General features: G+C 44.0%; 2 protein-coding genes across 2 annotated transcripts in view; one reads left to right on the forward strand and one right to left on the reverse strand.

The window, feature by feature from the left end:
• The first annotated feature begins 12,456 nt into the window (after positions 1-12,456).
• txndc5 (thioredoxin domain containing 5) lies at positions 12,457-21,208 on the forward strand. The gene is made up of 10 exons (XM_079755087.1): positions 12,457-12,708; positions 13,476-13,628; positions 14,653-14,758; positions 14,859-14,955; positions 16,392-16,507; positions 17,330-17,416; positions 17,620-17,787; positions 18,736-18,818; positions 19,460-19,589; positions 20,566-21,208. The coding sequence occupies exons 1-10, from the start codon at positions 12,524-12,526 to the stop codon at positions 20,686-20,688; spliced, it is 1,248 nt and encodes a 415-aa protein (XP_079611213.1). The 5' UTR covers positions 12,457-12,523; the 3' UTR covers positions 20,689-21,208.
• Positions 21,209-23,706: 2,498 nt separating this feature from the next.
• Positions 23,707-26,656, reverse strand: part of bmp6 (bone morphogenetic protein 6) — a 46,837-nt gene continuing 43,887 nt past the window's right edge. Inside the window, exon 7 of the mRNA XM_079754839.1 lies at positions 23,707-26,301. Within this exon, the coding sequence (XP_079610965.1) occupies positions 26,152-26,301 (150 nt within the window). The 3' untranslated portion in view covers positions 23,707-26,151. The remainder of the gene's footprint in view (positions 26,302-26,656) is intronic.

Consider the following 26,656-nt stretch of genomic DNA (forward strand, 5'->3'; position numbering starts at 1 on the left):
TTTTTTTTATGAGGTCTCATGTTTATGTCTTCATATCCATTAGTTTTCCATCTTATTAAATGGGAGGCACGGCCCATCAACTGTCCCAACATAATTTCACCTGCTGAAATCGTACACTGATTTCCATGACCTCTGCGCTATCTGTCCTACTCAGGTGGTGGTGTTGGTGACGGTGGTGGTGGCGGTGGTGATGGTGGTCCATCCTCCCAACTTTATTCTTCTACCCCTGCAAGCCAACGTTTCCTTACGCAGCACCACCCGGAGTTGGAGACGCATCCAAATAGTTGACGGAGATACATATGTGCGAGTCCAATATCTGTTTCCCTACTTCTTGTTGGGTGAATGAAGAACAGCTCAAGGAAACATACTGGGCTTCTCCAGGCCTGGGCTAGGCTGAGGACCATAGAGGGTGAAGCCAGCGGCCCTTTGGCGGGAGTCAACAGAGGTAAGGAGAGTGAACCACCATTACCTCATCAGCAAGTATGATAACGTGAGGGTCTCTGTAGATGCAGGTGATGAAGTTTAAAACGTCGTCCACCACCTTAGGCTCCAGGGTGTGGACTTCCTGTGCACACCGTGCTTCCATGATCCGGACTTAATGCAGGGCTGTTCCTTTCATTGCAGAAATACCGCCTTTGTTTCCCAGCTCTTTTCCACCACTTCCAGACAGCTTTATATCGTCTTCACCTGAAGCAATCCCTCCTTTGATACTATGAAAACAATCTTTATTCAATCTGTCATTTGAGCTACACAAATATCTCAACTGCTGTAATCAGGCGTTCATTTTGTGAGCGATTTTCATCAAACATTTTGGAAATGTGAAGTCCAGACAACTCCACTTTATGCTCCACAGGACTGTCCCAACAGGACATGGCATTGGAAGCTTGCAGGCAAGTTTCCCCTTTTCTAATCTGGTAAATCCTTTTTTCTTCTGCAGTCTTTCATATTCTCAATGTATCAGCCATCAAGGGCCAACACACATGTGACTGCAGAACATAGCGTGACTTGGGACACAGGGGCATCCATCACACGTTGGGTCACCATGGTTCCTTTTCCATTCATTACAGAGGGGTTAGACTTCCCATATGGGTATCAAAGGGATCATAGGAAATATATACGGATGCCTGTGTAATGTATCATGCACTGGTGTGGTCCTACTCTGGTCAGCCCCAAAAAAATGCACCGGCCTGATGTTATGATTCCAGTTTCTCATCCTTCAAAGCAAGGACATTTTGGACAGAGATCCTAAGCGGGAAGTGAAAAATAATGATGTTCTTAAAATACTTTTTAACTATGCCGGAGAAAATACTTTAAACTGTGCTGTGGGTTTATGAGGGTAAGTAGGCGTACAGTATAGTGCAGGGAAGCAGCGACTGATCTAAATATTAGCACCCCAGGGAACCCCTAATATCCCACCTACAGAAGCCTCTGGGGCCTCATAAATCAATCAGTAGTGGTTTCCTGTGTGTGTGTGATTCCACTGGAGGATTGGAGAGACCCTCGCTGTCTATCTCAGCTACAGCCTCACTGACAGAACAATGACAGCTAGGGAGAGGAGAAGTTGTTTGAGTGTATATGTGTCAAGTGTATGTGTACTTATTTGTGTGTATGTGTGTGCGTATGTGCGTGTGGCTGTTTCTTGTGTGTTTTGGGTGTACATGCATGTTTTGTGCGTGTGTGTATGTGTGTATGTGTGTGCATGCCTGCGTGCGTGTTTTGAGTGTGCGTGTGTGTGCTCCAACATGCGTGTCTTGACATTTTTTAGGAGCTCCAGCGATAAAGCAAAGCCTCTGTCTCTCAAAGCCCCTGTCTTTCATGCCAGTCCATCAGCCTAGCTTCTGAGGCGTGGGAATAGGGGGGATGGGAGAGGTAGATCCAGGACGTGGACCTTTGAAATAGATCAAATAAATAGAAGATGCTCTCTCTATCAGGGAACTGTTCTAGCCCTATGTGTGTCGTTTAGTGAGGCTTTCTCATCAACCTCTCCATTACACTCTCTCTTTCCCTTTCCCTCTTTCCCTCTCAATCTCCCTCTCTATCGCTCTCTCAAGCAATGAATTCTACTTCTTGTACTTGTGTAGCATGTTCTGTTTTCTTTATCCAAAAGCACACATGTAAGGATAGACAGCAGCACAATGTGTTTTTGGTTTTTGCATCCAAAATAGTCATAACAATTTAAAAAGAGCCATATGAATATAGTTATTTTTCAGGGTCACGCTACAAATGTTTGTGTTGATATTTGTGTTCCATGTGCTTTGGGCTGAAGTCTGTAATGGTTTTACCTTGAGGCTTGAAAAGGGATGTAGAAAGATGGATGACCATGTTGTAGGTTGGGCTTTCATCTCATCACTACCAGGAAGCCCAAAACAATGGGAAGTCAGTGCCCAGCAACCAGTTGTCATTCCATGCTTTTATACCTTATATGGGTCTTCTGGTTATCCGCCCATCTGACTTGTATCATCGTTGTACAACTCCAGCATTTGTGTTAGCTTGTGAGCCAATAGCTGGATCTGACAGTTACCTTGTTTGTGTTGCTTGACGAGGTAAACATCCAAGCATCAACAGTGGTAAACAGAAGCGTTTGCCATCGTAATGTGGTGCGCAGCTGCTGAAAGAAGATGGAGGACCAGTCCACCTTCTTCATTCCTCCAAAGTAATTTCAGTAAATGGCAGCAACTCCAGAATACTATTTCTATCGGACCACTTGTTTAAAAAACCTGACCCTGCCCCACTAACCCTTAGAGAATTCAATCAATTCTTTTGTGACAGCATTGCGTCCATCACAGCTCAAATTATACTGCCAACGTATAATAAAGCACTTGAAGAGACAGCAAAATCGGACAGCTACACCTTTGTCTCTGAAACAACATTTAGTAAGATACCTGTTACAGGTAGGTAATCATTCACCTGGGCTCTAGTGGTATTTCAATATATATATTTTTTAAGTTTTCCAAATGGAACTGGGCAACAGAAACCCTCGACAAAATTAGCCATTTTTACAGTGTATTTTAAGTGAGCAATTAATGCGCAAGATACTTAAAATGTACATTATTACATAAATAATAAGTTAAAATGAACCATTCTGCAGCCCATATCAACAGATATGGGCTGCAGAATGACCAGATGGTCATTTTGACTGAACTTGTCTGCCTGCTGTAAAACAACTTTCAAGCCTTAATCTGAAAATCATATTTTAATAACAGTATTAAAACTTGCCCTTTGTGTGTGTGTGTGTGTGTGTGTGTGTGTGTGTGTGTGTGTGCGTGCGTGCGTGCGTGTGTGTGTTTGTGTGACTTTGCTGGCTTGTCTGAAGCAAGGCTAAGCACTATAACAGGAGGCGTGAGAGGAGGGTAAAAGGGAAAAATTATAACGATGACAAACTATATTAACGGCGTATGGATTTTTTTTTCAAAAATAAACAGATCTCCGAAATTAGCAGAAGCTCCATAGACTGACCTCAACCCTTTCCAGGGAAGAGAGAGAGAGAGAGAGAGAGAGAGAGAGAGAGAGGATAGAATGAAGAATTAATCAACAGACAAGTTGACAGACCAACATAGGTTTATAAAGGAGACAAAGAGGAGAAATGAGGGACAAACGATGAGTGATAATACGTGAGAGAGAGATAGAGATGGAGAGGGAGAGAGAGAGAGAGAGAGAGAGAGAGAGAGGTAGAGAGAGTGAGAGGGAGAGAGAGAGAGAGAGAGAGGTAGAGAGAGAGAGGGGGGGCAGAGAGAGAGAGAGACAGAGAGAGAGAGAGGTAGAGAGAGAGAGAGGGGGGGCAGAGAGAGAGAGAGAGGTAGAGAGAGAGAGAGGGGGGCAGAGAGAGAGAGAGAGAGGATAGAATGAAGTATTAATCAACAGACAAGTTGACAGACCAACATAGGTTTATAAAGGAGACAAAGTGGAGAAATGAGGGACAAACTATGAGTGATAATACGTGAGAGAGAGATAGAGAGGGAGAGAGAGAGAGAAAGAGAGAGAGAGAGGGGTAGAGAGAGAGAGGGGGGCAGAGAGAGAGAGAGAGAGAGAGAAAGAGAACTGTGTCACATGGTGTGCCGATCAAAGCCGAGGCCAGTGAGTAAGAGTCCTGGGCAGGTCCCTCTCTCCTGCACCTGTTGCCTTGCCTGGGCCGCCAAGCCAAACACATTATTCCAGGAGACACAGCAAGGCTTAATGGCTTCTGTGGAGAGGGGCCCTGCAGTGGCCTGGAGTCTCTGACCACATCTGCAGACATTTTGCAACGAGTGGGACGTAAACAGCTCACACAGGCACAGATAAACACATACTCGCGCACTAGCAAACAAACAGGCAACGCTCAAACTGCAGCCTGGGCAGAGTAGTCAATATAGGGGTCAGGGTGTTTGACTCCGAGCCGAATCGTTGTGGGTTCAAAACGTTATGCAGTCAATGGTTAAAAAAAAAAAAACAATGTCTGCAGTCTACCCGTAAAATTGACTTTAAATCCATTGGATGGAAGCATCTGCTAAATGACTAAATAGTAAAAAGCAGTACTAACATTAAGGCCAACAATATGCCCTCCCGTTTATAATACCCACATACACACACAGACCCATTGGGGCTCTGTTTGATGTTTTTACTGCCCAGGGACTTATGGACAAATCTATGCACTGATAGGCCATCAAACTCACCTTGTCACTCTGGCATGAATATTGTTTTTAATGTTCACCCTTGAGATCGACATCCAATAATTCATACTTTAAAACGGAGCCCATGAGCACGTACACAGGCACACACACATAAAATTACACATACACACACACACACACACGTGCGTGTGCACTCTCTCTCACACACAGACACACACACACACACACACAAACACACACACACAAACACACACACACATATGTGTGCACGCACTCATTCACTCACACACACACACATACACACACACATGTGTGCGCACACTCACTCGCTCACACACACACACACACACACGCACACACACACACACACACACACACACACACACACACACACACACACACACACACACACACACACACACACATATTGTTCTTACATTGTAGTGTGTGAGCTCCATGCTCATTCTGCCCTGCAATGCAAGGGTTCCTTCAGAGGGAGTGGAGTTATGCTTGGACCAGGGTCAATATTGAGCACAGGACAAATCATCCTTAGAAAAACAGTAAACATCTGCTACGCGCCTTGGCCACCTCTCTATGGCAATGTCAGTCTGACCTCAACAAGGCTGGGCCCTTGAACATTTTCCACCAAGAGAGCAATATAGAGTAAGAGAGAGAGAGAGAGAGAGAGAGAGAGAGAGAGAGAAATGGTGCCAGCATGCAGGTGACACCATCAGCCATTTATTTTTTCTCAAGGAACTCGGAGAGGCAAGAAACCAACTGATGCAATGTAGACAGGGCCTGGAGCACCTTTTAAGTGTTTTGCAGGACATTGCATTGTGTGTGTGTGTGTGTGTGTGTGTTTGTATGTGTGTGTGTGTTTGTTTGTGTGTGTGTGTGTGTGTGTCTGTGTGCGTATGAGTATGTGTGTGTGTGTGTGTGTTAAAATGATAAAATACAGGTTTTAGAAAGGATAGTAATCATACATAGTGCATCTGCGAGTGTGTGTGTGTGTGTGTGTGTGTCTGTGTGTGTGTGTGTGTGTGTGTGTGTGTGTGTGTGTGTGTGTGTGTGTTTTTTTGCTCTGTAACGAGTAGACTCACTGACTGTCGGTGACATTTATGACTCGCCCCTGTTTGAAATACTGTCTGTCGAACCCGAGTCGCCTCGCATTTCCAAGTCCTCTTGACAGCCGTCTGATTCATAGGCGGTCAATTTCGTTTTATTTATTGGTTTCTAATACACTGCAATGTTCCCAAGCAGTTAAAGGACATCTTGTTTCCTCCATGTGTTTGGAATGTGCTGATATTCATGGAAGTCTGTGGATGGAGTCTCTGTCCCCATCCGATCCAGAGGCTGGAGAACAACCCTGTTGGCCCGATGCAACCCTTTCAAAGGTTTAAATGTCCTCATACTCGATGTGTCATTGCCTCATACTATTATCAATTGTGTGGTAGCAGTATTAGACATGTGTCTGTAGAATCAATCTGTCTTTATAGACAGCCAACTAGACAACACACTTGCCACTCACAATTATTTTGCACTAAGGCCCTTCAAATCTACTTTAATATGTTTGCATAAGGATTCAAATGTTGGCTGAATAATAATTTTGTATGCAACAATTTAAATGGAAAGGAATTACAAGGAAATGCCACGTGACTTATACAAGTTCCATGGTGGTAAAAGGAACTTTACTGGTCCAATAAATGTCAGCTCTGGCGAGACACCTTGATTTCCAGTCCCCCTCCACCCTTCTCTTCATCCACCATCCCCTCATATCCATGGGCTTTGGAGGGGTGATAACTCAAACCTGGCAACCCGGTCAGCCCTCTCAATGGCTTCCTGTTACCAAGGGTTAAACTGGGAATTCCAGGCCCTTGTCTCACTTCCCATTCACGCTGGACTGTCTTGGCCTCGGCTCATCTTCATTCCCTTCTCTTCCTTTTGATATCCCCTCCATCCCCCCCCCCAACCCCCCAAACTCCCCACTTCATCCGGCCTCATTCCCCTCTTTCTCCTCTCTCTCTGTTTTTTTTACCTCCCTCCGTTTTCTCTTTTTCTTTGCTGCCTGTTTATTGTTTCTCTCTGCTTGTCTGTCCTCACTTGTTCTCTCTCTCTCTCCCTCCCTCTTTCTCTCTTTCTCTATGTCTCTCTCCCAACCCCATATGTGTGTTGATGGCTTTACCGGCAGGAAGAGAGAAGAGGCTTTAACGGTCAGGGCTGCTGCTGACCGTGCAGCACCAGAGTCTGCAGAAGGTTCCCCCCCGCATCCAGGTGGGCCCTGTCACCACGTTTGACGTCTCACCTCTGGCGACAAGCTTGACAGGGTGTGGCGGCCATTTTTCTGTTTTCTCTGGTCCCCTGGACCCTTGTTAACAAGCGAGGGAGGCATGTTAAGTAGTGACTATTAACTGTGAGAGGGTTTGCAAAGGGGGCAGAAGAGCTTTGAAAAGTGGCTGTTTACAGCTTAGTAGAGATCACAGGCTTATAACCTCTGAGGCTGTGTCATCGCAACAGCAGCATCTTCTTTTTTTTTATTTGAAGACATAGCTCAATAGAAGTAGAATGGGATTTAAATGTTATGATCAATTATAGACATTTTTTTAGTCTATTCAGAATGTCCAAAAGTCTCGGTATGTATGAGTCACTGTACTATGTTATTTTCATTCAGGAAATTGAGATACACACACGCACACAGACTCACGCCCACAGTCAAATAGTACGCAAAGTACACTTTGTTTGACCTTTGGAATTGAATGAGAAAAATAAATCCCTACTTGTTTTCCAACACACGGAGATATATATTTTCTAGAGCCACAACATCGATATCCAGCCGCACCTGTCAATAGCTAAACTGTTTACTACCTCAACATGGAGTAGTTTCCAGCATTGGGACTACAGCTGACCCTGTAATTACACAGACCTTGCAGTGGAAAATGACTGTAATTGCGATGGATACCTCGGGAGGAACTGTCCCTGCTTTATACATCGGGCCAGGAGAGGTTGAACACAGGAACACTTGGCGCACGCCAACAGAGATGTTATGGCGGTTCCGGAGTTCCAGTTTCACCCAAAACCTAAACTCATATCCTATTTCTCCAGCACCTAAAACACGCCACTCATCCTGCTATGTCTACCTGTCTCATCCCGAAACCTCATTTTTTTCCTTGCAACCACCCTCTCTTTTTCAACTTTTGTGTAACGTGATCATAATGTGTTCCCCTTTGCTGTCGGCATAAATATCTTGTTTGCCATATTCTGCCCATCCTCTTCTCTCTTACATCGTTCTTTTCCTAGCTCTCTCTGTCTTTTTCTCTCTCTCTCTCTCTCTCTCTCTCTCTCTCTCTCTCTCACTCTCTTTCTATCTCTCCTCTGTCTGTCTCTCCCTCTTTCACCAACCAGGATAATGATGCGATGGGTGTGTTTCCATTACGAGGGTGAGCTTCTTTTTTCCATTGCCCGGTCCAAGACAGGTGCAGTACTTTTGCAGGCAGCTCTGTGAATGACATCGGTTCTGCTCTGTTGATCACATCCTGTGCTTCAGGCATATGATACATTGATCTCTGATCTCCAAAGTCTCCAAAGTGCTTCTGGCGAAGGGAAGCCCATGTCTGACTTTGATGTTCACCACGGTGAACTGTGTGTGAGGAGGAAGGTAGGGAGGGAGGAAGGGAAATCAAGATTAATCCAGATGAGTGGAATAATATAAATGGTGTGGTTGGAGCCAATCCTCGTAAAAGGTTGTTTTGTCAGAGTTCACCCTGGTCATTTAAAGTGCAGATGCCAAATCTTAGTGGATAGTGTTTGGGTGAAGTTGTCCACAGCTGTAAGGGAAGGCGAGGCCCATCTGGTTCTGCTGTTTACATTATTATTCATGGGGATGATCAATTTGGAATCGGCTACCTAGAAAAGTTAGAAATGTTTTGTTGCCAGAAGGAAGAGGACTGAAAGGCATTTATACATTAAGTAAAATCGATTTATATTTGGAAAGAACCTGAAAACTTTGAAACAATAGATAAAAAAAAGTAATAGTGTCAATTGAGAAGAAGTGTAGGGAAAATATATCAATAAATAAATATATAGAAAGTATTGAGGTGAGTCTTCTGGAAAGCAATTACTCATGTAGCATGAAGTTCAGGTCAAAACAATAGTTTATCACCAGGTAAGTGCTATACTTTCTCTGTTCAGAAAATTATATTTCAGGGTGAACCACAAACCTCCCCTCGTTAAAACAGTTTTTATAAGTAGCTTGTCTTATTGCATGGGCCCCACAGCGGGCAAAAGGGCTCTTAACACACATACACTCACACACACATACTAGTTCTCATACTTATTTTCAGAGTCACATGCTCCCACTCCACCACCTGCTGGCTTGTGCAGCCTTTAGCTCCGGGCAATTAAAAATATAAACAGATTGTCTTTGGTTCCATGGGGTTCCATTAATCTCCCACCACCAACACCATTACACCATGCTAGGGCTGGTTTGGCAAGGAGTCCTGGACATCAATAACGGGTAACCAGCAGACATGCTCAAATATGTGCCCTTCCCATTGGAAGGGCGTTCATAAAATGTGGACCCTCAATTCAATAACTTTCTACCACATCCATATGACATGTTGAGATTAAAAAATGTATGACCCCCTCCCCTCTAACAATAGAGCCCCCCCCCCCCTTCTCTCTCAAGGGGTTTCCAAACCGGGGGGTCCATGGTATTTATCATGTGCATGAGAGTCAAGGAAAAATAATCGCGTGTATCATTTTTCACCCCCAATCAACCGTGGAGGCGTGGGTGTTTTACAGGCCATAGGAAATGATGGACATGTGATAGGTTGTTACGAACCTTGAACATAGGCCTACATCAAGGTCCCCCCCCCCCCCCCCTTTAAGCTCAAATAAACACTTGTTCCCAGCGTGGTGCTGACACAGTGCGCCTAAGTTCTGGAAAGGTCTGTGAGGCCACCTCAATCGACGCCGGGAGCCTATCCATCTTATCACGATGGGGCTGATGGGATAGTCCAGAGGGTCACGGTGGGATCACTCAACGTACAATTTTTTCTGTTGGCGACACATATATACGTGATTAGTTGGAGAGTTTGTGGAAGCTTTCCCATCCTCTGGAACCTCATGAGAAGATTGAGCCTCTCTCAGCCTAGGGCGCCCATGCACCTGGAATGAGCGGGAGATATTTACGTTGCTTTTTAGGCTGTTTCTTTAAGGAAGGAATTCACTTGGTTTCTAGGACATGATATTTGAGGTACAGCTCCTACGCTTAGGAATGTACCATTAAAAAAGACATATCTCAGTTGTGTTTCACAGCATACTCTAGTACTGATATGGGAGAAGGAAAAGTTGATTCTCTGGCTGGAATCTGAATCCAAATTGACTTATGGTCAAGCAGGTTAGACACAGACAAGGCATTTGTCAGGGTGCTTGGTGCATAACAATAAAAATAAACACAGGAAAGAAACATAAATATAAACTAGGAGGAAAGAAGGTAAACCCGCAAGTACTGTACACCAACATTTACCATAAGTACAGTTTGTGCAGGAATGTGCAACGTATGGGCCATGGAATGTGCAGATGTTCACAATAAGAAGTATACAATACGTGCAATGTGCAAGGAATTCTGTCCAGAGATCTCCACGTTTATGTGATGCATTGTATATTCTTGTGTTAGTTGGTTGTCTGCATCGCTTCCTCTTCCAAGTGGGGTCAGAGGTAAACGGCACAAGGGGTATTTCCAATGGGTGTTTGGATCCTAAAGCCATAAGGAGAAAGGGCAACTCTCATCAACCCTTCAGGTCAGGTCAATGCATTTACTGTGTCTCAGAGGGGAGACACTTATGAATATAATACCTCTGCGTCAAACACCCTTATCTTCTCTGTTGACCATATTATCTCTTTGTGCGTTTTTGTGTTATCAGAGGAATTGTAATGGTCATCCAGAGAACACTGAGAGAAAACCAATCCCTTGATATGGATTGTCTTAAAATACCCCCTGACCACACACACACACACACACACACACAAACACACACACACACAAACACACACACACACACATACACATGAACGCACACACAGAAAAACACGCCACACATAGAGTAAACTATAGCCCATGGCCTTTTAGCGCCTTACAGCGCTCCTACCTACCATATAGACACGTATGGAGAGGATGGGTTTCACAGCAGAGCGGCTTGGGTCTGGAAAAGTGGGATATGTCAAAGTGCCGCCTCGACAACACCTCTGTCTGTTTCCATGCTCTCAGTCTTTCCTGTTCCCTTCCCACTCCTACTGCCGTCTGGAGGGAAGGAGACAGAAGGAACATAAGAACTGATGGAGGACCCAGGGGACACATCTGCACATATAGGCAGACACCAGCGTCCTGCTCTGACCATCTGACCACTACCGTGAAGACCATACTAGTCACTGGGAGGAGTGTAGCGTTGTATTGTGTTGATTAGCATAGTATTGTAGTAACTGGTAGTACTAGTATTTGATGAAATAGTGCTTTATTACCATGTGGGAATTGGGAAAGTATCATATAGTATAGTATAGTATAGTATCGTAAAGTATAGTATAGTACAGTATAGAATGTCTGCCCTTACTGTAGGAAGGGTCGTAATATTTCTCTTCCTAAAGTCAGGGCTGGTGTGGCATGGCTGGGAAAAGAGAGGTGTGTTTAGGAGAGAGCAGAGTTTGAGCACACGTTATGTATGCACATTGAGCCATTATGCAAAGCTGGAAGCCCGCTGGTAGTTACTATTCATCCAGGGTTATGAATTACCGTCTCATTGCAGTCTTGAATGTGCTCATGTAGCAGATTGATATTGTACCACTTGTAATGATTTTAATTTGATCGAGGCCATTAGACTTCCTCGTTGGTGCCCCTGCAGACTCTGGGAGTAAACCCCAATAGCCCTACCAGTATGATAATGTGGTCTGACATCACGGATAAGTGGTTTTAAGCACCTGTTAAAATGGAGGTTATAATGTTACACAATACATATTCAAATTATTATTTTTCCATTAATTACATTTTCACTGCATTCAGTGACGTGTTAATGAGTTGGGATGTGTTTATTATGAGTTTTTGAATTAACAGCTTCTGCAATATTTTATCTTAAAATCTTTTATATATTTTTTTAACATATCTTAAAATATCTTTATCTGGTGAGCTGAAAGAGTTTTTTCTACGTGAGGCAAAGAATGCCCCCTTTGACTTTAAGAGACAAGCTACTGATGCTACCTAGTGGTCCAAGAATCACAATAGACCCAATGAATGAATGAATGAATGAATGATCTTTATTTGTCAAAGTACAGGTACAGGTACGGGTACAGCGAAATTTGGGAGAGCTCCCCCCTGCAATACAATGAGCTTGTATTAAAGTTAAAGTGAAAGGGCCTCCTTTGAAATTATGTAGACCTACAAATAATATGTTGTGATGATCATGAGATTAACTGAAATCATTCTCACAGACTCAAAATGTTTGTGATCATTTCACGCCAATAATATGAAGTAATTACAATTATTGAAATAATGACAACAATTGGGTTTATCTGATGCGTTATTTCTGTATCAAGTAATAAGCTATTTAGTGCTTGGAATATAAAATGTATGGGGATGCATATTTCATCGCCTCGTTAATCACTTGTATTGCAACTGGAAGTCTGTCAGTCGTCTCACCGACTCAACTTCAAGTGTCTCATGTCCAATTAGGACTTGTTTGGGTTGCGCTTCAGGGCACCACATATCCCCACAGTATCGGGATTTCCTGACGCAGAGCTAAAGTTTAGCCGGCGCCCTATCCACATTACACATTGCTTTACACTCAGCGCAGGCAGAGGGAGAGGGCGATTTACGAGTCGGTCTTTGCAAACCTGCACAGAGACCCGTTCACATCGCAAGAGGGTTAACCATGGCTCCAACTCAGTTTTGCACACACACACTTTTGTGTTTTATTTATTGCTCGTTACTCATAAGTAGTGTGTTTTGCGACGCCGAAGCCGAAGAGGATGAACATGCCAAGCACTCGTACACGGTAGAAATGTTCAACGATGCTGTGCCTACTGCTCCACACTTTGTCATGTTCTATGCTCCTTGGTAAGTTAACAACTTATGTACACACTGTACTGAATAAAGGCATCGATGGTCACATATTTCTATTATCCCTTTATAAGCAGGGCTACTGTACCGAGAACTGAGAAGTGTGTTTCTGAAGTGCATTGTGAACTACTTCGCAGCACACGGCTAGCTAGCAAGTTTGAACTCCGTTGGCCGGCTGTTGGAGCTAGCTAGCTAGCCTATTAGTGAGGGGTGAAACCCTCTGACAACATTCACAAGGCCATGCGGTGCCGGTTTAATCTGAGTCCATTTAAAAAAAAGAAAGTATACGCTAATGTTGTTTGCTTTGTGAACCGGTTTGAAGCTGAGTATTGACTTAAAAGGTCGGGTTTTAGGTATTTATAGTTCAGAGACACTCCGTCAGGGAGGCTGTACTGCGATCGCTTACGTGGCAAGCAGTGATTGAATCAGAGCCGGTAACCGAGGAGATTCCTGTCCTCATTCTTCCCCCATCCCGTTACAAAGTATTTTCCTCTCATTCCTGCATGTATCACGTCAAATCAAGCTGTGTCATGCTTCAAACCCCTTCAGGTCTTTGTAGATTGTGAGGGTACATCAAAGTGGAGGCTATTAACACTATTCCTCAGCCAATTGTGTCTGTCAATAGTGTGTGGCCTTTAATAGAAAGAAAGCATGAATATACATTCCCATGATATATATATATATATTGACTATAGGTCTATTTTGAGAGGAATGACCTCTGTAACATACTGATGGTGACTATGTTATCCTTGTGCTCTGTTCAGGTGCGGCCATTGCCAGAGGCTCCAGCCTGCATGGAACGAACTGGCTGACAAATACAACAGTATGGAGAAGCCTCCAGTCTACGTGGTGAAGGTGGACTGTGTCCTGGACACCAAATTCTGCTCCAAAGACCACGCTGTCAGGGGTTACCCAACGTAAGAAGCGACTTTAATGTGACTCATCTTTATCTTATTTATTTCCCATCACTTTTCTTGCAGCGAAGAGGAGTATAAGAAGTGCTTGTGTTCCACTTGTTTCACAAAGTGTTCATTTTGATGTTCCGAGCAACAACAACAAAAAAAACTACCCCAGAAAGTAATTGCCTTCACCTTGTCACTGATTGACACACAGAAATGACACATTCACTTGCACTGAGTGGAAATTTGAACCTGTACAGTAATTGCCCCATCTTAAACCATCAGGACAACTTGCTGCATAAGTGCAAACTCGGCAGTCTGCAGACGACGATGAAGCACTTTTTAAAACATCAGAAAAGCACTGTCAATCAAATCTCTTCCTGATTTATGATGACGCTGGAATTAATTGTAAATATAATGTTTAATGGGACTAGTCTTCAACACTCCTGCTTTTTGACCAATTATCTGAAGCTGCTTTTTGTTAGGGATGCACCGAAATAAAAATTCTTGATCAAAACCGAAACCGAATATACTGAAACAGTTGGCCGAAAGCCGAAACCGAAAACCGAATGTCGCTTTTGCTGTTTTTCATTCATTTAATTTATTCATGTCAACAGGTGCGCCCGGCTCTTTTTTCATCTCTGTGTATTGTAATTTAGTTGTTTACAAACTTACGTGCGGCTCTTTTTTACTCTCTCTTTTGATGAAGCGCGCCCGGCTCATTCCACACTGGTTGCTTTTTTTTTACTCACATCATCAAAAATAGAAATGTTTGGTATTTTTCTTCGGCCTTTTTACTCCTTCAGCCGAAACCGAAAATTATGTTTTGGGCCATTTTCGGCCAAACATTTTCAGTGTGCATCCCTACTTTTTTTTCATTTGGCAGACGCTTTATCCGAAGCGAGTAAAAGTGTAAAGTTTAAGAAACATGTCATTAAGGGGCTCAAGTAGGCCTACAGCTAGACTGACAAAAGCTTCCAGTTTTCACGGTCCATCTTGTTTTTAATTCTCCTAACGATACGCGTGTCTCTGGTCTCTCCAGTCTGAAGCTGTACAGGCCGGATCAGGAAGCCGTGAAGTACACAGGCCCAAGGGACCTGCCGTCTCTGGAGACATGGCTGCTCAAGGCCCTCCAGGATGAGCCTGAGGTGAGCGTCCCACCCTGTTCCCCTTTTTAGTCCTCCAGAGCGGAGGTCTTTGGCTTGACATGGATGTTGGTTTGTGTCCCTCCCTCCCTGTTCCCTCCAGGAGCCCGAGAGCGAGCCAGAACCTCCAGTGGCCCCGGAGCCTAAGCAGGGCTTGTATGAGCTCACCGTCAGCAACTTCAAAGCCCACCTTGCCAAAGGTAACGGGTACGCTGCAGCGTTGCACTCTTTGCTGCTATGCCCTAAGAAGTAGATGATCCATTTACTTGCCAATGTATGATGGGAAGTCTTATCTTAACAGGCCAGTCAACATACACACATAAGTTAGATATAATACCACTCTATTACTACTTGGGAGTCATTAAACGTAAGCATTTAGCTAATTAGTGACATCGGTCAGAAATTCAAATGGCAAATTCTTATAAAAAAACTGTTTTAATTAACATTGGTGTGGAGATTGAATATTTTTTATTGGTATCTACAACTTGGTGGACATATCAATTTACTGTTATTTCCGTTGCTGTTCCTTAGCTGTTCGTTAACTATAATAGGGTAAGTATTTTGTCTTGCAGTTACCTAACCGGTAAACGTATTCCCCAGTCTTCATCGTTTCAAAACATAAATTTATTACATTCAAGCAGTTGTCACTTGGGGATACCCCAAGCTGGAATGGAAAGGCCACAATCCCTTTCATAATGACGTGTGTAATATTTGACTTGGGCGCTGGACTCCAGGCTACAGTGCACGGTGTCAGTCAAAACCAAGCCCTGCACGTTACATTGGTCGGCCCCTTTAGCTTTCATTTTCAAATTCTCAGACAAACACTGGCAAATAAACACGGGCCACGATAATTGTCTTGTTGAAATTACAGCACTTAGGGCCTGTCGACGTCAAATGTTTTGCTTCAGCAGAAAAATAAATGGGTGGTTGTTTGGAGCTGAAACACGACAGGATATGACATAGCTGTTATTATTTTTATTTTTTTTCGACGTCCCACCTTTTAATTCTTGGCAGCGCTGCAAGCAGCATTGTGTAATGGCTTGCGTATGGCTCCCGTGCATGAGTCTTTCTCATGTCATGTTCTAGGCTTTTTTTTTCTAAGTCACCATGGGAAAATCCACCAGCCACACACAGTTGTATATGTTTTTTAAAGAAGTTACGTGTAGGATTACTTTCATGCATAAATTGTCAATATTTGAACAAGTTTTGATTAAACTTAAAAAATTGATTTTCCCCGTCTCGCTGTTGCGTAGAACAGCCTGTGGGCTGATTCCTATTATATTTGAACCGGGGCTGTGAAAACGGGAGGACGTGATGTCTAAGCACCTAGAGTTGTCTGTTCTTTCATAACGTTCTAAGCTATACAGCGTTTATTAATGTTTATAACTAACACCAGATTATGATTTCATTGTCTTAACCTATGGAGTTCGCACTTCAGTGCTCCGAATGCACAAGCTTGAGCAGGGGCGCAGTTCACTTACCCGCCAAAGGGGCCAGTAATGAGAAGGATTCTTACACATCCAATCTTTTTTAATTTGTGTTGAAATGATCGACTGATAAGATCTCGAACCTCCTCTCTTGCCATAAACTCCCTCTTTATAATACTTTCCGGTTTGTTGTGTCCTCTCTTGCGCAGGCGCCCACTTTGTCAAGTTTTTCGCCCCGTGGTGTGGCCACTGCAAAGCAATGGCTCCTACCTGGGAACAGCTGGCCACAAGCTTTGAGCACTCTGAAGACGTCAAGATCGGCAAGGTGAGCTTTAGGGCTCGTAAATCTCAATGACCGCCTCCATTTTGGAGGCATAGGACCATACGAATGTTAGTGATTATGTGAATTGTAACTTTTTTTTGTTGTTTAGTCATTAATCGGGAAATGATGTCATTACGTGGAGACATTGTTCTGTTTGAAACTCCTGCAGCGTTTCTAGCGCGAGACGTGGCTTAACAACGTTTATTTGTCCTAAGTAACCATATGGCGCATATAGAGTATCGGCAACAGAAGATCCCATGATGCTTTCTGATTTACAACCCATATTGGTTAAGGCTAGATACTTTTTTGTCCTGAAATTTGTTTAGTGACAGTCCAGCGTCTGGCCTCATAAAAAAAAAAAAAACAGATGCATACCAAGAACAAACCAGAAGACATTAAAACCAATTGCACACACCCATCCCCATCCTAACCAAATACACAGCGCATAACAAACAATGCAAGAAGCTGCCTGAGATGGCCTCGGGCAAAAATAAACGTACTCAAACAATCCTATAAAAACAAACATGCAAACATGTTTGTATGCTTCCAGTAGGCTCCAAAGACTATTGCTACATCAAATATATTGCATTACAAATCCTTCTTGGTCATAGCAGTTAGACAACACGTCCCACCAGATCCTCAAACTAAACTTTGTGTCTGTTCTTCTTAAGAAGGTAATTGCAATGTTGAAGTGACAGACTGCAAGGGGAACTGATGCTCTCCAAACTCATGTCAGGCACTCCCATCCAGTGGCTATTCACTTCATTCACTGGTTCTGCGTGTGTGTGGGCTAACGCCTTGGCTCCCCTCTGTGCTCGCTGTTAGGTGGACTGTACTCAGCACTACGAGGTGTGCTCTGAGAACGCCGTGCGCGGATACCCCACCCTGCTGTTCTTCAACAACGGGCAGAAGGTACGTCTCGCTCCGTTGACCTGTGCATCTCAAGCCTCGTCCTCCTAACCCAAGATCCACCTCCTCAGTAATAACTTCTTGCCGACTTTTATAAATGGCAGGGCAGCAACCACATAGAAGATCATTTGCATAGCGATGACTTAATCAACACCTTGAGGTGATTCATTCTTTAACCATGACGTTTCCCCCCCCCACGCTCCCAGACAGAGCAGTACAGGGGCATGCGAGACCTGGACTCCTTCAAGGAGTTTGTGAATACCCAGGTGAAGGCCGCCGCCGCCGCCGCGCAGCCAGACGCCGCGGACCCGTCGGACAACGAGATCCCAACCGACCCCCCCGCCCAGGAGGTGGAGGCCGAGGTGGAGGTTAAGGTGGGTGCATGCATGCTCATGCACGCGTGCGCAGGCCCGCTGGCGGCACACCTTTAATAGACCACAGACCTCTGAAGTCACCCAGCTTGGGAGAAAGGAGGGCAGGGGGGGGAGGGGAAGAAAACCAGCACCCATTACAATCACTGAATCTGACGCGTTTATTAAGTACACTTAATGACGGCAAGGTTTTTTTTTTTATTTGAATCGTTACTGCATGTTAGGGTCTGCATAGCGCCACGGGGCGGAGAATAACCACATGGCCGTCGCCTTCACCTGGTTGGCGTTAGTCCGCTCGCCGCGCCTGGCACCCACTCCGGCTGTTACATAGCGGAGTGGGTGCAGCCCGCAATTAAGGCTAAGCCAGCTATTTCCTGCATATTAGAAACCAGGATCTCAGATGGGCAGTTTAAGCTTTGGGCGGTGACATCACCGCTCAAAGCGCCCCTGAACATGCAGCAGAGATGAGGTGTGACAGCGGGGAAAGCCCGTGGTGCAGCACGGCCTACCGCACATGCTGTGAGAACATGAGAATAAGGCCCTGCTGAAACATACAGCACAGTGTGTGTGTGTGTGTGTGTGTGTGTGTGTGTCTCTGTGTGTGTGAAAGGTTTCTAATTGAGCTGAACGATTTGGGAAAATAAGCTTAACAGCGACCATTTCGCTGTTTTTCGACCAATATTGCGATTGTGATTTAGTATGCGATTTTTCTTTTTAACGTTCCTTATGTTTTGCATTATGGAAGCAGTCAAAATATAAACTGCTCTTTCCTTTAGGCCAGGGCTTTGTGTTGAGATTAATTGATGCATGAATTGATATTATAACAACTTCAATAAATTGGTGATCTCGATTCAGTAACGGTAAAAAAAAAAAGATCACATCGCAATGTCGGTTTAAATTCGATGAATCTTCCAGCCCTAGTTTCTAACACGGCGCTCCTCTCCTCTTCAGTCCGGAGTGTTGACCCTGACGGAAGGCAACTTCGATGAGACGGTAGCCAAGGGCATCTCCTTCATCAAGTTCTACGCTCCATGGTAAACACTACATTTTATGACTTGGCATTATCTTAACCAGCACGGGGTTCGGTCAGCACGTTGGACCGTATTTGACTGGGGTAATTGGGTCGGGATGGAACCAGAGGCGCCATACAAAGGAACTCCTTGAAATAAAGATTTGACTGACAAACTTTGCATTCAAATGTTTACAAATGTTATTTTCCTTGATGACACTGTACACATTGTTGCGCTGTGTGAGTGTGTGAGTGTCTGTATTGTGATTGTTTCCCCCTTCGGCTGTACTAATGTCTCATGCCTGGGGGGTTTTCTCATGAGATGAGAAACGGGCGATTCTTGTAAGCTCAAGTTAGCCTGATAATAATTGTACAGAAATAGGTTTTTTTCTCCATTACATTAATGGAGCGTTTGGAACAAATTGAAATGCCATCTAGAATTAGGAAAAGCTCAAGTTATCCCTTGGTGAAGCATGAATCGATCTCAATCCCTCTTGACTTTTGTAAATGAATTTACTCATTAAAGTTGCATTGAACAGGAATTTGCGGTTTATTATTGTTTTACATTGAAAGCCCTCGCAAGTTCCAAGACTCTCCTTTTAAAAAGTCCTCATTCTGAACTGAACGGAGCCAACGTCTATTTATTCCCTTCTCTCTGTTCTTTAGGTGTGGTCACTGCAAGAACCTGGCCCCCACATGGGAGGACCTGTCCAAGAAGGAGTTCCCCGGCCTCACCGACGTCAAGGTGGCCAAGGTGGACTGCACCGTGGAGCGCACCCTCTGCAACCGGCTCTCTGTAAGTGCACCGGGTTCGAGCGAGGGGCCCGACGCCAGACCGGGATTACATTGAGCATGAACTGTAGTACATTGACACACACACACACACTTCGACACACTGGTCAGACTGAGTCAGCCGGGCCAGTTCTTCCAGATGAAGTGTCGTCGCTGCGCAGGCGGTGGTAAAGCTCAATTAGTGGGCTGGGTCCCGGGGTCGTAAAACAGGGTGGCCACCACCTTGTCCTGGAACGGGACGCCGCGGCACTCGGTTAATAAAAGCACCGTCGGGCTTCGTCCGTCCGGGACGGCTGATGCAACACGTACGCCGGTTAAAAATACTTTGTTTTTTTTTATATCGTGAAATGTTTACAAAGACAGGTGTCAAAGGAGCGATTCTGTGCCATCACAAGCGTATAAACGGAACAATGCTTATTTTTTCTCATGTGTAAACTGTCCTGCTGTTTCCTTTGTTGGTGTTCTCAATTAGTATTGAGAATATAGTTTTTCTAAATTTTTTGTGACAACCAAAAGTCTTAGTCTTCTCTGGTGCTGTCTCACGCTACAGGTATTTCCAACAGCCTTTTCAAAGTGAATTGTACATCTGGTTAAAAGAAGACTTAACTGGAATCAGGTGACAAGTCGCAAAAAAATACAACCAATAAAATCAGTTCCGGGGAATATCCTATACTACACCATATTGCCAGGCTGGTGAATCATCAATCTATAAGAGTCAGAATCTGTGGTTGGGTTAGGGAATTGCACTGCTTCATATAATCACGGTCTGTAACATCTGCTACCGTTTTGGCCAAAATATCACAAAAGTTGGCCCACTGATTGACCTTGTGGGTCCGGAGTATGGGCAATCTCTTAATAGGACCAATGACTTCAATGGCCCCATTTCCCACTATCTTTGTTGTTTTGAATGCAACTTTCCAACTGCTTTTTGCTTTGGAAAAAAGGTAGTGTCTTACTATGCGTTTGTCTCTCCTCCCCAGGTGCGCGGCTACCCTACCCTGATCATGTTCAAAGCCGGTCAACAGGGGGAGGAGCACCACGGTGGGCGGGACTTGGAAAGCCTGCACTCCTTCATCATGAAGCAGGCCAGAGACGAGCTTTAGGACGGCCCAATCAGCACTGGCCATTCACCACTTTGCCCCGCCCACACTGCATTTCTGGACATTGGGACCCACCCTCCCGTCTGCTGCCCCCCCTGGCCAACCATCCTTCTCCAGCTCCCTGTAATCATTTCACTCCTCAGAAGTGGAGAGTGGCTCTAGGAAGGACTGCTACAAACTGTTTATTTGAATTCTTAGGTTTATTTGTTTCACCCCTGGGATCAAGGGCAGTTTGATTAAGTAGTGTGTTTCGGGGTGGGATCTGTGTTTCTCTACTGTTATCTGAAGGAATCAGTTTGCCCTTGCAAGCTACATTAGTATTTTTAAAGAACCACTTTGCAGGCAAGTACTTAATCAACCATAACCTCTCAAAGTGGTGATTAAAATAAACTTTTGTCCCGGAAAGTGAACACTCTTCAAAGCCGGCTGTCAAAAGGTTCTATCTTGCTAATATGAAAATTATAACTGACGTTTCTGAAGACCTTTTTTTTATTTTTTATTAAATCAATTTTTCTACAAGTGATCTATCAAAGAGCCATTAATGTAACTGTATAAAAGTGACAATATGATCAATGCACCTTCACCCCCCCCCCCCCCCCCCCCGCCTCCATTGTGAAGTTGAGCGTTAAGTTTTAGAGGACTTTTAAATCCACGACCGTGTGGGCCTAGTTTACTTGACACTCAGGGAAATGCAAATGTTTACCGGTTGTGTTGCCGTATGCAGAGCGGACATTTGTGTCCTGCTTTAAGCTTGATTTAACCCAAACTATAGCTAGACCAGCTGGTCTCCGTTTTTGCAAAAATGTGATGCGTGTGTGTGGGTGTGAGAGCGGTTCTCTTCCATAATTGCAATGAAAAAAAGTCTGAATGGTGATAGACTTTCAAAGAACAAAAATCTAATCTTTTTTTGTTTCTTTTATTCTGCGGTACGGTGGCCCTATACTTGCAAGTGTATGCGTTCTTAGAGAGGGTCTTGTGAGTTTAGGGGGAGAGTTTGAGTCCAAACAGGTGCGTTGTCACCTAACTGTGAAGGGGAAAATTTGGATGTGGTTCACACACTGATTTATAAAGAAACGTGGCTTATGGGTTTCATTTTGTCTCAATTGACACCGTAGCAACTTTAGTGTAGTTTAGACAGCATCCATTTTTATCTGCAAAAACATTTGATCACTTTTGTTGCTCACGTATACCTCTTTCTACTGTTTATGTAAAAGTCAGCATTTCATTACTCCAAATGTTGTTTTTGTGTGGCAGCCTGCAGGTGGAGGTTGTCAAAATGAACTGACCAGTTTCCGAAAAAAAAAACAATTTTCTAACACTAAGGCTTTTTCTTTTGTTGACCAATCAACACTAATATTGAGACCTATTGGTGGACTTGGATGCAAACCACAATTTCTAACTAAACGTTGGCCACTTAGACTATCAAAGGAAATGTTCAAAGTCGTGCCATAACTCTAAGGCACTTTGTCCAATCTTGAAATGTGCAAAATGTGATAGCAAGAAGGATTTCCCATTATTATTCCGTAAACATTATTCCGTTATGTCCAAACAGGTCAATCGGCAAGGGTTACTAGTGTGCCTTTAAAACAAATATTAGGGCCAGTTAATCAAGTCATCATGATAGGGATGGAGACTTAACGGTGAACATCAGATGAGATTATAAAAGTTTAAACAATGTTTGACTAAAACTGATGACCACCGAGTGAACATTCATGCATATCAGGTTCACAGCTCATGAGTTTGAGCCATGGATACCAGGCTGGTGTTGAAGATGCTTGTTAAGGTCCATGCGATTTAAATGTGTTTGAATTATAATCTGGCCACATAGCAATGGATGCCAATGGTTAATACGTATGTATTTCAACAAAGGAAAATAAGAAAGAAAAAATATCTTTCCCGTTGAAAAATACTTTCGTTGCCATTCGACTAGTATTTCTGAGTTCACGAGGTGCCCTCAATTGCACCATGAAGTCCGTGTCGTCGTGTGCTTTACCGTACACAGCAATGTAGATACGCAATCACAAAGCGTAGTGGCGTGACCGCGCTTCTCCGAAGCGTGTGACCGAAGCTACTATGTTGTGACTGGGCTCAGTGCTCTCTGCGCGCTCCGAGTTCAAAGAGCGGCCTAATACCTACCGAGGCTTGGGCGAGCATCGTATGATTATATATTTCAGGGTATTTATTTATTTATTTTAAAAGTTCGCGTAAAAGTGAAATAGCGCGTCATATGAGTGATAAATAGGTGTGACGTGAGATCGTGTGAAGAGGGTCATGTCATGTGACTGAGTTGGCAGCTATTCTATTCATCTAGATATATAAATACAGGAGTCTTTAGGGCAGGCCGAAGTTTTTGTGTGAAGGATATTCTGAGATAGTGACAGCTGTACCAGAAGCATCAGTGAGAAAATATCAGTACATCAGTGTGTATATTTTGGTACAAGGGTTAGGGCTGTTCATCGGTTCGGGGCATTAGAGACGAGGTTCTGATTGGTGCAGGCTATCGCCATTGCATTGTGTGTTTGTGTGCAGAGCGCTCAGGACAGCATGTGTACAGCTTGTTAATCAGTAGCAGACCCTTCTCCCCTTGTTCCATTGGCACCACAGTTCTGGATAATATTTTTGTTATAAATGCATGACGATGATGGCTGCTTTGGTCCGTGAGAACCTCTGGTGTTACATTTTCCTCAGATGAACCGATTAAATATTTGAATGTACTCCAGCTGCTGATATGATTGAACGTTGGTTAAGTTTGACATTTCAATCGTTAACTATCCCAAATCTCATCATTAGGTCTCCAAAATCACATCATTAGGTCTGGCTTCAATGGAGACTGGTCTTGGTTGGACTTGAACCCATGGCTCCCGTGCTGATAAACAGTTCTCTCCTCTGCGCAAACGATGCACAGGTCACAATACGGTTAGATTGGACAATGCAATTCACATGACATTGTTACGTTTCCAAAATCAGTCAGACCAGCAGGACTAGAGCCACGTCCCATGACCTAAATAAACACACATGTCGTGTAACTATTTTTGTTTTTATTTAAACAGATGGATAGATATTGGGATATAAATTACATGATAATTATAATTTAAAAAAATAAATAACACAAATGCCACCAGCTGGCACCAGGGTAATATATTTCACTTGTTCAACATAAGACATCGCTTTTAACTGACTCCCAATGGTGAAATAACCACTTGGTCCTTGTGTCCCTTCTGTAGCATTTATTTAGGTATGTATGCTGTAGTCCAAAAAGCCAACTCCACCCTCTCATTAGGCCAGTCTCTGACCAGGACATCTAGGCTGTAATGCTTTCATCTATGTCTGATCTGAGATCTGCTTTCAGAAGTCCAACCAAGGTACACAAACAAGGCAAAAGGTTTTAGGTTTTTTTTCCTCAGTTAAAGATTTTATGTATAGCACACGCTTCTAGACAACTCCAGTGACAGAAAGCAGTATTGTTGTTTCTTGCAAGTTACAGGACATACACTTCCTATTGATTTTTGTAAAAAAAAAAAAAAAAAAGAATATGGCAAGTTGTAACATGAGATTTCGTAATAAAATGTATTTTTCCAAAAATATTTCTCCATTATTGTTCTTCTGTCTAACATGGTATGTCGTTTTTTTAATAAGCGGTGCAATAAATAAGCTAAGAATGTACAAGTATTTACACATAACAGTCTTAACATGATCACAAATGTAAACAGCAGCTTACCAGAGGTATATATTTTGTCATTTTCTGATAGGTTGGTTAGGCACAAAGGTATTTTGATTTGTTATATTAGTTATTCTTAAAAGCACGCCTGCCATTTAAAATCCATATTGGTCAAAGATTGTATACTCTGACAAGCTCACAGTTCAATGTTCATTTGGTAAAAAAATAAAATGAAAATAACCTGACAATCTCACAACAAACAAAAATTGACCATCCACGTCGGGAGAAAAAATAGGAAGTAAAAAAAGACTAATTGCAGAAACTGGCACCAAAAGAGACGTACCAACAGCGTTTCTTTCGGGGGGGGAAACAAGCTAATGTTTTTCCACCGACATACGCTTGACGGGTTGTCTGGTGGGGGGGAATCGTTTAAACATTGAAACTGTGCTGTCAAGGAAATTATCCTTCGGGGGGGGGTTGTGCATGTGTGTGTGTGTGTGTGTGTGTGTGCATGTGTGTGTGTGTGTGTGTGTGTGTGTGTTTGTGTGCGTGTGTATGTATGTGTTTGGGTGTGTGCGTGTCCGTGTTCGTTTGTGTGTTTCTGCATGTCCGTGTGTGTGTGTTTCTGCATGTCCGTGTGAGTGCGTGTGTGTGTGTGTGTGTGTGTGTGTGGGGGGGGGGTTGTGGGATCAGGCCGTAGTCTCCGGACCTCTGGAGGATAAACATGAGTCGAGCCACAACATGCTCCCGGTCGGGCCAGAACCGGGCCAGGGCGATGGGGCTTGGCGCGGGCCCTGCAAATATTGACGGCCGGCAGATATTTGGAGGAGTCCACAACTAAAATAGCCTTGCGGTCACTTTGGTTGAGTCCATATTATATTTTGAGGAAGGCAAACATGGCTTCAAGAAGAGAAAACAAGGCCAGGAGCTGTGGGGTGGGGCGCGGCAGGGCAATACAGATGTTGCATTAGCTGTGTTCTTTTACGATTCTGAATAACAAAATGTAGCGATGCACAATTTGAACCCAGCAGAGTTGAGCATTACAGTCTCGTTGACCACTGTCATTAATAAACGTGTGCCATCTGTCATGTACGGTCAACTTTATTTTCTCCATTCTTTCATTAATTTAGCCTGTTCATATAAGTAACTCTACTTTGGCCTTTCTGCGCTGTGGAATTGCGCCACAGAATCATACACCTTACACCGGACATCGTTCATTCATTACGCAAGGGGACTGCTGAGAGCCGAAACCCCCCCAAGAGAAGCAGCACTGTGGACTGTTCCCCTAATAGCTGCCCCTTTGACCCCCGCTCTAAAGGGGGCTAGTCAGCTCATCAGGCACAGTGGGTGCACACACATACACACTCGCACACACACACACACGTATATACACACACTAACACACACACATGCACACATTTAAACAGATTACAAACAGGAACACAAGCCGGATCCATCAAGTCACTCTCTTACAGAACCAGGAAACAATGTGCTCATTGGAGTCATTTGACGACATGACTCAATGGTGGGACATGGGTGTGCCAATACACTACATTATTATTATATTATTATTATTATTATTATTATTATTATAGCATCACACATCTTTTCCTTTCTTTATCCATGTCCAATCAGTTGATATCGATAAAGACTTTCATTTCAAGACGTGGGGTGTGGACTTTGGAGTAGAACAGTAACTCCTGTATGTCACTTGTCTCCCGATCGGGATATTGCGAGAGGTGCAGCCTGCGAAGATTTGGCAGAGGGGATGCCAGGCTTTGTAAAGGGTCAGGGTCAGGGTCAGGGGGTCAGTGGCAGCCACACGCCCGGACCACCATGTTCTTGTACTTCTTGAGGATGACGTTGGAGTTGTCGTCGAAGTAGAGCACGGAGATGGCGTGGAGCTTGGTGGGAGCGCAGCACGGCTTTGGGACGTTCTCCGGGTTCATCAGGTGAACCTGGAGGGAACGAGATGGTACAACACAGAGGATGTTGGGTTGTACAGCAATGAAGAGACGGAGAACAGACAGAAAACCAAGGAGTTGGTGTGAAAAACAAGGGGCGGGCATTCTGCACAAGTGGAATGTATATTAGAGTTGTAATTAGGTCTTTAGGTAAATGTTTTGAGGATTTTGATAATGCACATAGTTAAGATAAGAGAATCCTGGCAGTAGGTCAGAATGTAGAGCGGGTTGGCTGGTAACCGCAAGGTTGCTAGTTCGATCCCCGGCTCCTCCCAGCCCTGTCGAGTGTCAAGGTGTCCCTGAGCAAGGCACTTAACCCTAACTGCTCGGCCGTTGGTGTGTGAATGGG

This window comes from Pollachius pollachius (assembly GCF_949987615.1).
Source record: "Pollachius pollachius genome assembly, chromosome: 17".
NCBI lineage: Eukaryota > Metazoa > Chordata > Actinopteri > Gadiformes > Gadidae > Pollachius > Pollachius pollachius.